Genomic DNA, 13,593 nt, shown 5'->3' with positions numbered 1-13,593 from the left:
AATGGAATGAAGACTGTCAATGTAGCTATACCGACTAAGTCCCTTAGCTTGTGATAGATGCCTTACGAATGTATCTTAGGACATTTCATAGTCTATTATACCAAGAATTCTGGGTTGTCATTTTCAGATCACGATATATATAACTTCATTATGATCAGAATTTATTTTATATATTAAAATATATATCTATATATGTATGTAGTATACCTATATATTAAGCTACGACTGGCCCATAGATTAAATTGTTTATCAATCAATTTTTGTATCTATCGATATACTTTTTCAAACTATAGATCTATCTAGTGATGTGTGTATCTAAATGTAAATGAAACGATTAGTAGACAGATATTGATATATCTACAAGTGGATCCGATATCCGATATCGATATACATTTTTCAGTAATTATCTACTAATCGATATGTCGATCTATCTATATATCAAACTAGACATGTTAATAAATAGATATCGATATATCTATTGCTTTAGCTAACTATCTTTTAATTGATCTATCTTTTATCTGTCTGCCAAACAATCTATCTATGCATATCTTTCCCTCTCTGTCTTTTTGTCTCTCTATCTCTCTCTCTTTCTCTCAGTCTATCCGTTGCAGTCTTTCATCCCATGAACCACTCAGCTTAATCATAGTTTCCCTGCAAGCTCTACTCTATCTATCTGTCTATCAGTCTATCTCTCTATCTATTCCTAGGGCATTTCATATTCCGCCTAGGCAGCTGGTCGCATAAGCGTAACTGGTTTTTGCTGTTAGCCTTTTTGGCGCGCCCCTCGCCCATGTCGCTGTCAAACTAACCGCAGGCGAGGCAGCCGCTACAGCAAAAGCAACAGCAACAGCAACAGCCACAGAAGCAACAAAGGCAAAAACAAAGAAAAATGAAAGCAAAAAACGTGGCTGGCACACCGTGAACACTCCTTAATTAATTTCCATGCGAATGCGGTCAGGACAAGCTGGAGCCACGCGCTGCTGTCGCTGCAAAAGGCGCCGCAGGATGTGTTTTGGCGCTGCCCATCGACCCGCACAGCCTGATCCCAGTTTAACGTTGTTTCATGCAAAGTTGTTGTCCTGTCCTGTCCTGGCCTGTCCTGGCCTGGCTCTGGCTTGGCTTGGCGCTGCGCTGTTTTGTCAGTCGCTCAGCGTTAGCAGAGGCCAGCAGTTGGTTTTGCCTAGCCTTATCCCGGCCAGCCACAAAATGGGCAACAAAATTGTGACATTCACCGAACAGCAATTGGATGACTATCAGGTGCGTGTGTGTGTGTGTGTGTGTGTGGGTGTGCGTTCCTTAAAGAGCAGCTAAATCATGTAGAAAACTTAAATATTCCATGCGCCAATCCAGGATTGCACGTTCTTTACACGCAAGGAGATATTGCGGTATGTATTTATATGACAGCACGGGGCGTATACGCAATTTGCTGCCATGTTGAAAATATAATAATAAGCGAAACTATTTTGCGTTCCATTGTTTGGCGCAACCTTTTGTTGGGTGTGCACACGCACATACACACACACACACACACACACACAGACACAGAGCACACATACACAAAAGCCTTTCATCAGCTTGCTTTACTCCTTTACCCTCTCTGCCCTCCCCGTCGCCCTTCCAGTGTGCATAAACGCTTTCGTGAGCTGCGGCCGGATTTGGTGCCACGCCAAATGACCGAGGGTCAGGCATCGAGTGTCAAGGTTCCACGCGAATGCATTGAGAAGATGCCCGAGTTGCGTGAGAATCCATTTCGGCGACGTATCTGTGAGTACAACAACTACAACAACAACAACCAGCATCAACAACAATTTCCTCATTCACATTCATAAGCAGCAGAGAAAAAAAATATATATAAAAATATTTTTGTTTTGTTCTGTTTGCTCTTTTCTTTTTATTTTTTATTTTGGTCAACGCCCAACTGTGCCCCTGGCACGCCCACTTGGCAGGCGAGGCCTTCTCACGCGATGGCCTGGGCAATTTATCCTTTGAGGACTTTTTGGATGCTTTATCCGTGTTTAGCGAGCAGGCGCCGAGAGATATTAAAGTGTTTTACGCTTTCAAAATTTATGGTAAGTTTCCTCATTATACTCTGTGCATGCTTATGGGGGCGAAATGGGGTATATTGGTTGGTTGGCAAATGATGATTGTTCCAGAAAGAATAAACTTTATGTATACTAATATTTCGAGTATATACATAGTATATACATATATACATATGTGGGGATATACGAGTTAATCTACAACTGCTCAACTATGTGGGAACTGACTATTCCAAACTGACTTCCAACTGACTATATCAAATTGAAGTCTAAATTCTCTGCTGTTATACACATTACTCACAAATATATCTCATTCTTCTTTCTCTCCTAATTCGCTTTGTCTGTTGAGCCTTTGCTTGAGAACTGCCAGAGCAGCGCGAGCTTCTACAAGTGCGTAATATGGAACATATAGTACATTGAGAAATTTCAAATTTATTATGTTGATTCGTATTGCTGTTGATGTTTTTAGTACTATGAATTCTTCCCTCAAACTACAGTTAATTTGCCTATTATCTATAAGAAGGCTATGACTCTGAATAACTCTAGGACCTATAGATATACATTTTTGAATGAGTTAGTATATCGTATAATTTTTCAGCTCATATAAGGAAAGCTTTTAATCAGGGTATTTATCTGCTGCTGAATTTCGTGTTGTTGGCTGTGCGGTGCACAGTTTTGGCCATGTTCTAGGCCAGAACGTTTGCGGGTTTTGTTTATGCATTTGCGGGCTGTCGCCACACGCGCTATACCTCTTTCTCTCTCTCTCTCTCTCTCTCTCTCTCTGTCTCTCTCGCACTCCCTTTCCCTCTCTCACTCTTGCTGGTATTTATATGGTAAGGCCAAGGCATTTGCCTAGTCGCGCGCCTCAATTATTTGTGGCTCAGCTCCAAAAATTCCAACTGCAGCCAGCGCAACGTTGTTGTTGCTGTTGTTGTTGTTGCCTGGCCGAGTTCAAGGCCAGTCATAAATTCTAATAAGCATTTTAATTGAAATTTAAATGAGAATGTGAAAAATGTCGCGCTTTCACTTGGCAATTTGATTTTACAACTTTTCTGAATTTACGAGACAGAGAGAGAGAGGGAGAGAGAGCGAGAGAGGGAGCTAGACAGAGAAAGCTGAGGCAAATAAACTGTGCAGCAATTAAATGGCACAGTGTACACTGTGCAACACAGGCAAATATATATTAGTTTCTCTCATATGCTCGCTGTAAATTGAATTGGGAATTGAATCAACAGAATCAAAAGCAGAAAAACAAATGTAAATTGAATGAAGGAAACTGAAAAAAAAAAAACTACTAAATAATTGCATAAAGCAAACACAGAGAGAGAGAGAGAGAGAGAGGAAACGAATACAGTAACAATTTTAAATGAATAATTGTTGTGAATAAGCAAATAGTTTAGTCTCTGTTACAAATTGAATCAAATTGAATTAGATGCGGTTCATGGCTGCCTTTATAGATATATAGAGAGTAATAACAAAAGAAGTCATTTAGCAGGAGATGGCCGACAGCTGAACAGCTGAAGCTAATTGGGCAGCAGGAAGCTGGCGCAAACTTGTGTCTAATTGATTGTTCGAATTTCATTTGTTTAATGACTTGAACTAAAATGCAAACTGTCAAAAGTATGCAGTAATTCACACTACGTTAACAGCTTGCCTGGCGTGTAGGTATTTCTGTCATTAATGCAATTCGCTGTCGACTTCAGGCTCATCCTTAATAACAATAAATTCGAATCTCAAATCGAGATTCTTGAGCTCATTTTGATTCTTAAGTCAGCTTCAATTAAATTCAAACAATTTGTTTAATTGACTTATTATTATTATTTATTGCTTAAGTATTTCAATGTCTCATAAATTTGCTATTCATGCGATTATCCTGCACATCCTCTCGACTTCTTTAGGTCCATGCTTAATATGTGCTGGGAAAACGGAGTTGATTCTCGTTTCGAATTCGTTGGATTATTAGATTGACACAAATTCGAGCCATGCAACACGCGCGCAGCACACACACACTCACACGTCTGTGTGTGTGTGTGTGTTAGCATATGTTAGTGTGTTTGTTAGCTCCTAACTTAGTTTTGCACACATCAATTCACTTTTATATGCATAAAAATGTCAGACATGATAAGCAGCCTGAGCTGTGAGTAAGCAAGCGTTGCAAACGGATTTGACCGACTGCATAATACTCTGGTGGTGGACAAAATTAAGGATAAGGAATACGGCTTCGGCCTTTATATAGCTAAATATAGATTCGAATGATCTACATATGTATATGCCTATTCATTTTATATTTCTTATATCTAGCCCATTTCGAAAATTCCATTTTGCCACGCCTTATTCTATCAGCTCAGGATATATACGATTATACATACTGAATTTCCAGTCTCTACCTTACAATAGATAAACAAACTCTTGTACGGCTAGAACCAATATACTCTTTAGAACTATGAGCAAGTATAGATACAAATATAAAAGTGCATGCTCTCACGCACTCTACTTAAAATTTATGCACACGATAAACTAATATACTCTTTCTGTCACTGCATGAATGCATATAAAATAGATAAATAAGCTAGCATGAGCACACATGACGACACACACACACACACACAGCTACACATACCCACACGCTCACAGAGAGAGAGAGAGAGAAATGTACTGGAAGTGGAAGCTAATATACCCTCATGATTCAGTACGTGAGCGAGTATACGCCAGCAGTCCCACTCATACTCCTCTCGGACACTTAATATACTCTCTTTATAATTTCCGAGAGGGTATACGAATACATATACAAACATAAAGCGTCTGCACCATGAGCATCTCACAAAACTAATATACTCCGATTGCACTCACCGTGAACGAGTATGCCTGGTATACCAGAAGGAGCATTCGCATAGAGAGTCTACAACACATACACTAATTCGCACACCTAGTGTCTCTCTCTCTCGTTCTCTCTTTCTCTCGCACACAATTTGCATAGATGTGTGCGCACATCTTACTTATGTCTGTCTGCTGATGACTTTGCAGATTTCGATCAGGATGGTTTCATTGGGCACGCCGACCTGATGTCCTGCCTGACGACGATGACCAAGAACGAGCTCAGTCCCGAGGAGCATCAACAGATTGCCGACAAGGTAATCGAGGAAGCGGACGTCGATGGCGATGGCAAGCTGTCCATATTGGAGTTCGAGCATGTCATCTTGCGGGCGCCAGACTTTCTATCCACCTTCCACATACGCATCTAGATGTTGCAAGTTGCTATTGCTGCAGTTGTTGTTGCTGTTGTTGTTGCTGTTGTTGCAAGTTGTTGTTGTCTGCCACATCACATAAAAATGCCATCAGCGTGATTAAGTCTCGGCCAACCCGGGATCCAGGATCTGGCCAATTGTCGTGACAATGTGCATGTCAAATGTCACCCAGCTGCAGTTGTTATAAAATTTATAAGCCAACTATGTGTGTATGTGTGTGCGTGGGTCATGAGGTGCACGTCAGCGATACCCTATAATGTAAACATATATTAATGCCTGAAGTAATAAAGTTGCCTAAATCTAGAAAATATATCTATTTACATACATATATACATACAAGGTACCCAAAGGCTATTACAAGGTTTAAATGTGGACGCACTAGATACCCTGTAAAGCAAAAATATAATAATTTAATCGAATATCCAGTAATAAGGATTAAATATATACATATGAACTACCCCAATAAAAAGGGTTTTACTTATGACTGACAATATAGCATTTTGGGCCTCAGAGATACCCTGTAGAGAGTGATATTAATGCAAATCACACTAATAGTCAAAAGGCTGCTTCAAATTATAAATGTATTATTTATTTTAAAGTGGAAATTAAATCGAAATAAACGGGATTATGAACGTGCGAGATACCCTGCGATGGAGATATAAAATTTATAGCAAATGCTCTAATAAAATGGAATAATCAACGTAAGCCATGATTAGGGCGATTAGCCATAGTGGCGATTTTAATTAGAAATAATAAATATGCCAATGAAAGTATCGTGGCCATAAGTGAGATACCCTGTAATACTGATTAACAACAGCAAGGGCTTTGAATATAATATAAAATCAATAAGATTAGTCATAAAGCGGCTGTAAATTCGAAATTTCAGTTATCAAAATGTAAGTTTGAGGAAATCAAAGTAACTGGACGCTTGACATACCCTGTAAATGTTATCGCCTTAAATAATCATAGGTGCAAACTAAGATGCATATATTATAAGCACGCTAGATGCCCTGTAAGACATATGAAAGTTTAAATAAACTAAAACCGTCATTGCAATATACCACACAGCAATGGTCATTATACAGGGTATATGGCAGATGCAACCACAGCGGCCGTAAACATGCAATGAAACTGTTACTGTTGTTGTCGTCGTTGTTGTTGTTGTTGTTGTTGTTGCTGCTGTTGCTGCTGTCTCTGCAGTTGACCTCAATAATGGAAAGCAGTCAATGGCATGAAATGGAGATTTGGACAACAGCAGAGGTCACATACGTGCATGTGTTTGTGTGTGCGCCCCTCTCCCTCTCTCTCTCTCTCTATGTGTGTGTGTGTGCATGTGTGTGTACGCGCGTTGTCAAAGTTTTATCAATTTGCCAGTTTGAGCTTAAAGTAGTTTGTGGCAAAATGAAACGCGTGCTGAGCTGTTCTCATATCCTGGAGCCTATTGGAAAAGGCTTAAGGGTATATCGTATTTAAAAATGTGTATGCAACAGAGAGACAAAAGGTATGAGAGTATACATACATATATTTGAGGGTATGTATATGTTTTTGAGTAGAATCAATAGAAAAGTGTTAGACCTGAAAACTTTACATCTCAGTTGAAGTACCCTCAGCACTTCTGTATTTCCAGTCTGAATTTTAATCACATTTCAGGGTATCTGCTAGTCATGCACTGCGGATTAGAACAGCCTCAGTTTTTTTCTGTGTCCCACAATTATTGTAATTGGTGTTTTTTTCTTGTTTTATTTTTATGCAATTGGCAGTTAACGGTAAACCGATTGAGACCGTTAGCTAATTGCATTCACAGCATATTAATGGAATGTCATATGGCCGGCCTTATATGCGAGGGTGGTCTGTGTAATTGCTTGACTAATATGGAACAAACTAAATTGATCAAAGACTTGTTCTACCTCTTTGGATAGCTCTCTCTCTCTCTTTCTCTCTCTCTCTCTCTCTCTCTCTCCGTTGCACATAAGTATATCATCAATCAATAGATCAATAGGGACAACTTTTCAAGCCATAATATAGCCATATATGTACATATACATATACGTATATACCCGTACACAGATTAGCTCCAAAAGTTTGTCTCGACTCATTTAATTAAATTGCATATCGAATACTTGTCAAACCACCCTCGTCAACAGGATCACAAATTCGCTTGTTACACGCAAATCAGTTTTTATTTTATTTCGACTGTTATTTAAATCACGTTCAATTCGCATTTTAATTTAGTTAAGTTTTAGTTCTCTATTCAATAATACGCATAATTTTACATACAATGTCTTTTACATATATAGTTTATATATTTTTTCATATATATATATATATATATATATGTATATATATATAAATCGTGTTTTTTCTTATTTTTTTGTTGTCTTAAACATTAGAAGAAAGTCTATTACAAGTATTCCATAATTGTATTTATTTTATTATTTATATTTATATATCTATTAATGGACTCGTATTACGTATCATTCCAAAAATTAAACCATTTGGCTGTCATCTAAATTGTTTACTTTCGTTAATTGTGCATGTAAAACTGTACGCTTTGACTGACATTGAACTACATACATATATACATATATGTATGAATGTAAGTATATATATTATAGTTTACTATTGCATTTCGATCTAAACCATAAGCAGGGTATACAGAGCTCTATAGCTAGATGAACTAAAACAGTGAAATTTTGGATGCTATACACAAAAACAACAACACTTAAGTTTACAACTACTAAGCTTAATATCTATATAAGATATATATAAGACATATATATAAGTATATATGTATAGTTGTATAGTTTGTATATATATATATTATATATAAAGCAAAAATTATTGTGAGCCTTAAAGTTCGTGTTTTTATCTTGTTTTTTTTTTTTTTTTTACATTTCATTTCGTATACTTTATGTATTTCATTAAAATTGTATTTTCATTTTTTATATATATATATATATATTTTTTTTTTTTAATAATTAATTCGTTGAGCTCTACTTTTTTAAATATTTTTATATTTTGCTGCTTAATTCAATATTTTCAAAATACATTTAGTGGGTAAATATGTTTAAATTAGCTCAAGTTTCTCTCTCGTATACATTCGTTATAGTCTTTTTAATTTTAATATATTTATTTATTATTATTATTATTTTTATTTATTTATTTATTTATTTTTTTCAATTTAAAACAAAAACACAAAAACGAAATTGTACAATTGGCTTTGAAAACTCTTTCGCTTGGCTCTCAAACTGTCGGTGTGTGGGTGCGTACAGTCGCTTCAAAAGTCGTGCGTGCCGCAATTGGAAAAACCGTAATCCGAAAAGCTTTCAAAGCTCTTCAACAAATTTCAGTAGACCGAATTATGATGCTCGTAGTTGTTGTGTGCGGCCGCTGCGTGGTGTAAGTACGAGGGTATTGCCGTTGCATTTAGTTCCGATGCGCGCCGCCGCAGCGCTGCAATGCTGTGACCACGCCAAACATCCTCGTCGGTGGCGCCATCTGGCGACTGCATGGCCTGATGGCAGTGCGGCAGCAAATTTGAGCTATCCTGTTGCTGTTGCTGCTGCTGTTGTTGTTGCTGCTGCTGTTGCTGTTGTTGATGTTGTTGTTGCTGCTGCTGCTGCTGCTGTTGTTGCTGTGTTGGTGTACCCGACTGCTGTTGATGTGTGAGACTCTGTTGGTGTGCTTGCTGTTGCTGCTGCTGCTGTTGTTGCTGTGGTTGGTGTGACTGCTGCTGCTGCTGCTGCTGTTGGTGAAGTGGCTGTGGAATAGGAGTACAGAGTGTTAAGTTTAACAGGGCTGTTAGCTGGTGTCTGGTTTGTGTCTTCGCTACTTACCATTGCCTCGTTGTTGAGTTCATTTTGATTGGGCTGCGCTGCCAGCGGCGGCGGCGGCGTCACCGACGAACAGCTGTTCATGTTGGGCGGTGTTGTGGCGCTCGGGGAGCCGCCCGGCCCACAGCTCACCCCCCCGCCCACACCATGCTGATACATCATCGAGTCGCCTGAGCAGGTGGGAAAGAGACGAAACGAGTTCAATTAAAGCCTGAAAATTGTAACACTACGGAACAAAAAACCTGTCTCCAAAAACCTAATTAGCACACCTATACGAAAACAAACAAAACTCAAAATTCAAGCAGAAGCAGAGCTAAAAATCATGCCTGCAGGCCATATCTGATAAATTAAGCGCCTGCCTGTTAATTGCGCCAGCAAATAAGTCGAAAAGGAAAAAATGCGTCAAGAGCTCTATAAATTAAACGTATGTGGCTTTTATTTACTTAACAAATTTATTTAAACAAAATGAAGAAGACGAGCTAGAAGAAGCGAGTTCAAAGAAATGAAAATTCGTGTTTTGACAATTTGTGACAAAATACAAAAACAAGGAGAACAAAAAAATGTCAAATGGAAAGTTTTTTTTTTTTTTTTTTTGCTTTTTTTTTTGTATTTTTCATGTGATTTTAATTAGGGGTAGAGGGTTGCACCTACCCAAAGCATTCAAGCCATAGTGCTGATAGGTGCCGGCACCCAGAGCTGAGCCCATGTTTATGCCCGAATTGAGGCCGCTGTTCAGCGAAGTCGTTTGATTCAGCTGACCAAAGCCTTGGCATCACAATTTATGCACGCACATATAAATAGCAGTTGGTTAGTCATCGAGTTAGTTAGTTAGAGCGGCTCCACTATCCTTCAGCTAGTGCTCACTCACCTGCCGTCATGGGGTTGACGCCCACGCTCCAGCGATCCCCGCCGAACATCCCGGTGCCGCAGAGGCCATCGCTCATGGCAATGTTTGTGATGTTCGCCCCGAACGGCGGCAGGCCGTGCGACGGCAGCAGAGCGCCTGGCGTGCGGAACACATTCGTCGTCTTCTTGCGCTTCTTCCACTTGGCGCGACGGTTCTGGAACCAGACCTGAAATGGGAAGAGCATTTAGCTTAATGAAGTTTGCCTAGGGGTGGATGTTGGAGTAGAGACTTGAATAATGCCTCAAAATCTTGAGTGAGTTGATGAAAGGGGAATGGAATATAAGGAATTAGAGGGAAAGTGAGAGAGAAAGAGTATGATTGAGTGTTTTAGAGGACATTAGCTGAGCTAGTAGAGATCATGATTTTGTTAATCCAAGATGATTTCAGATAAACTCTTTACTGACTTTAAGCAGAAGGGCTGGTTAATGATATTTTTGTAATGAAATTTCTTTGATTTACTTAGATAAGCTTTAGTACAGAGTAGTTGAACTATGCCTGCAATAATTTAAAAAATTATAAACTCCTTTTCTTATTTCTAGATTTTTGGAAAGAAAAACGAAATTGAAATTGAAGAAATTAGAGTAAACCTCTCTATTGTCGCTTATCAAATAAACAGCATAATCACCTAAGAAGCCAATATGCCCTCTTTGCCAACACTCAACAGTGTATATAAGCTCTGCTCATTAAATAAAAAGGAAAACTTACTCAATTCCATTTTCAAGCTTTGACTCAATGCAGACGCAGCCAATTAAAGATGCGTCCAGGTGAGGTTAAAGCCTTAAGAACGCCGCGCACACATATGTAAACATGTGTGTGTGTGTACATGTGTTGTCTGCTTGTTAAGCGACTTCTCTTACATGGTCTTAATCGAGATCAATTACCGTCGTGACAGTCAAAACATGTCTCGACTCACACACACCTACTCGCACACACACACACCCATTCACAGATGTGCATAAATTGCGTATGTAAATTCTTTACCTCCATATAGAAGAAGCAAATTATTTGGCAGCTGCCAACGCGCAGCCCCAACGCATCTTTCTGGTCAGCCGAAATGCTTTTGTCTTCCAGTCAGCTCTTGACTTACCCCAATGGGGGAGGTGTGGGTAGGGGCCTGGGTAGGCGTCACACACGTAGACAGCGGTCGAGGCCCATGTCGGATGTGTGTTTTCGAAAATTGGCATTTCCATATGCATAAGAATTAGACAGAGGCGAACGGAGGGGCGGAGGGACGGAGAGGCGGAGAGACGGAGGCAGATAGAGAGACTAGCAAAGGCAGCGCTGTCTATAGACACATGTTGAGGTTTTGACATTTACAAGCAGCTGCGCACACACACACACACACACAGAGGAACACAATTACATACATATTGAAGCTGCTAGCTGGCTTGGAAAAAGTGTTGCCTACTTTTGAGCGCAGCGCGATTGCAGTTTTCCTTTTGTCACTTTTTTTCTCGCTTTTTGAGCGAAACAAAATTCTGTTTTTCCACTGAAGAGCTGAGTGAATGACTTGTGACATGAAAACGATTTTTCCGCTGTGTTGTAGGTATAAATATATATAAAAGACGGCGACATCATTCGCTGTTTTAGCCATCCACATCACGCGGCGGGTTGACAACTTAGCTTGACTTAACCAATGCCTTGCTTTGTATGTGTGTGTGTGTGTGTGTGTCTGTCCGCATTTATTGGTTGAAATCTTGAGCTGTCAGCGAGTCGCGCTGTCGCCTGACAGCCAGCCGAAACAGGCAACAAACTAATGGCCAAGAAGAAGCACAAGCAACAAAAGGCAACGCCAAAAAGGCAACACGGAAAAACTGTTAAGAACAGCAGGTTGCAGCTCGAATACCCTAAAGCATGTGAGCAGTCGGGAAGGGGTATACCCCTTTGATGAGAATCACTTGATATTATAATTGAGAGTACAACTTAAAACAGCTTGAATGAATTGCAGCAACTGCGAGCATCTCCTATAGCTGCTTCTATTCATATTTCTCTTTAAATATGCTTCTCTTAGAGCTTGAATAGGAAATAGCCTATGGGCATACTCTATATAAGTATAAGTATTTATTTTTTATATATAAATATAAACTTTGTTTTCCTTCTTTAAGCCAAACTTGAAACTGGGGAATTACTTATTTTTTTTTATTTTTTTTTTTTTTTTAAGCTAGGCAGAATTAGCCTTATCATATAAAACCGGATTTATCATGTACCTATAAAAACTTATTGATTTTATTATTTTTGATTGATTATATTATTTTTAACTGAGACTCGATATATCCACTTGTTTATGTTCCATGTACAGTAAAACATGCCTAAATTGTCTTGAAACTAAAACTGAATTCTTAGGCTGAATGTTTATACTAATACAATAAGCAAAGCATAACTCAATGCCATCTTTTACTTTCAAAGCGTAAGAAATAGGTGGAAAATGCTACGGAAAACCGCCTTAGCCGCTGCTAAAAAACGCAATGAATTCTTGGAAATAAGCTCTCGCATTTAATGTATCAAATTATCAACTCAGTGTTACATGCCCACTCTCTAAAGGCATATAGCCCACGCTGCTTAAGGCATATCAAAGGGCAGAGCCATAGCGCGAGCCAGAGCTACAGCCAGCTGCAACTGAAGCTGAAGAAAAATGGCAAACTTTTGTGCAAAGTAACTTTGCTTGTAGCGCTGATGGTCCCCAGCGTATTTGTCATATGTCGGCCAGCAGGCAGTCAGGCAGGCAGACAGACAGCACACAGAGAGAGAGAGAGAGAGAGAGAGAGATAGCGCGAGAGACTGACAGAGTGAGGTCGACACACAGCGGGAGCAATCAGACAACTATTTGGACAGCAGCGCCTGGGATCGACAGACGTTTCACTAAGTATGCTCGCAATGTTCCAACAGGGATTTCACTTCAGGGTTGGGCTGGCATTGGCTGCGACGTTGACTGTGACTGCGGCGTCGGCAGCGACGACCTTGACTTGTTTATGCTTTTTACGTGTTTATGCGTCGCTCTATTCATTAACTTTTAATTTAATAATTTAAGACAATGTCTGACAGTCTGGCTATCGCTCACTCGCTCGCACGCACGCACGCTCCCTTACGCCAGGCTCTCTCTTGAACGTGCTGTGGCTGTCTGTCTCGCTCTCGCTTATGCTTTGCTACAATTACATTTTGTTCGCTTCTTTTATTTTGCTTGCCAAATTCGCTTTGATTTCGTTCTTTTTTATGTTTTGCTCGCTTGCCGTATGCTTCTTCCTGTGTGCGTGTGCGTGAGCGTTTGTTTGTGCTTGTCTACGTGTGTGTGTGTGTTCTTTAAAGGCCTAGTCATTGCATAGCTATAGTCGCGCTGGCATACCTCTTAAATTGGCCTAACGTGCATGACGTGCCCCGGCACGCAAATAGGCGTTAAAATGTCGGTTAAACAAAACATTTATTTTTTATTATGCACAGCAACCCACATACACACACACACATAAACGTGTAGGGTGTGTATAGACTCTGCATATGCCAGCAGACTTTGTGCATGTTATCACTCTCTATGCCAATTCCAGCCTTCTCGCACGCCCCGTGTCTCTGTCACTCAC

The 13,593-nt window shown here is 39.7% G+C and overlaps 2 protein-coding genes across 3 annotated transcripts in view; one reads left to right on the top strand and one right to left on the bottom strand.

Moving 5' to 3' along the window:
- The first annotated feature begins 840 nt into the window (after window positions 1-840).
- The window catches only part of Cib2 (Calcium and integrin binding family member 2), an 18,125-nt gene continuing 5,372 nt past the window's right edge, over window positions 841-13,593 (top strand). Inside the window, exons 1-5 of one of the 2 annotated variants that reach the window (XM_089472029.1) lie at window positions 841-1,257; window positions 1,351-1,385; window positions 1,622-1,764; window positions 1,947-2,069; window positions 5,064-7,583. In XM_089472029.1, the coding sequence (XP_089328155.1) occupies window positions 943-1,257; window positions 1,351-1,385; window positions 1,622-1,764; window positions 1,947-2,069; window positions 5,064-5,281 (834 nt within the window). In that variant the 5' untranslated portion in view covers window positions 841-942 and the 3' untranslated portion in view covers window positions 5,282-7,583. Of the gene's footprint in view, window positions 1,258-1,350; window positions 1,386-1,621; window positions 1,765-1,946; window positions 2,070-5,063; window positions 7,584-13,593 lie in introns of those variants that run through there. The other variant, XM_089472030.1, reaches the window with a different exon arrangement.
- otp (orthopedia homeobox) overlaps window positions 8,279-13,593 on the bottom strand; it is a 27,193-nt gene continuing 21,878 nt past the window's right edge. The window contains exons 5-8 of the mRNA XM_018012851.2: window positions 9,986-10,190; window positions 9,769-9,882; window positions 9,121-9,287; window positions 8,279-9,044 (exon numbers count right to left, since the gene is read on the bottom strand). Coding sequence (XP_017868340.1) covers window positions 8,631-9,044; window positions 9,121-9,287; window positions 9,769-9,882; window positions 9,986-10,190 — 900 coding nt within the window. The 3' untranslated portion in view covers window positions 8,279-8,630. The remainder of the gene's footprint in view (window positions 9,045-9,120; window positions 9,288-9,768; window positions 9,883-9,985; window positions 10,191-13,593) is intronic.

This window comes from Drosophila arizonae, chromosome 5 (genome assembly GCF_054131065.1).
Source record: "Drosophila arizonae isolate 15081-1271.41 chromosome 5, UAZ_ARI_1.0, whole genome shotgun sequence".
NCBI lineage: Eukaryota > Metazoa > Arthropoda > Insecta > Diptera > Drosophilidae > Drosophila > Drosophila arizonae.
This window is presented reverse-complemented; position numbering and strand designations above follow the sequence as displayed.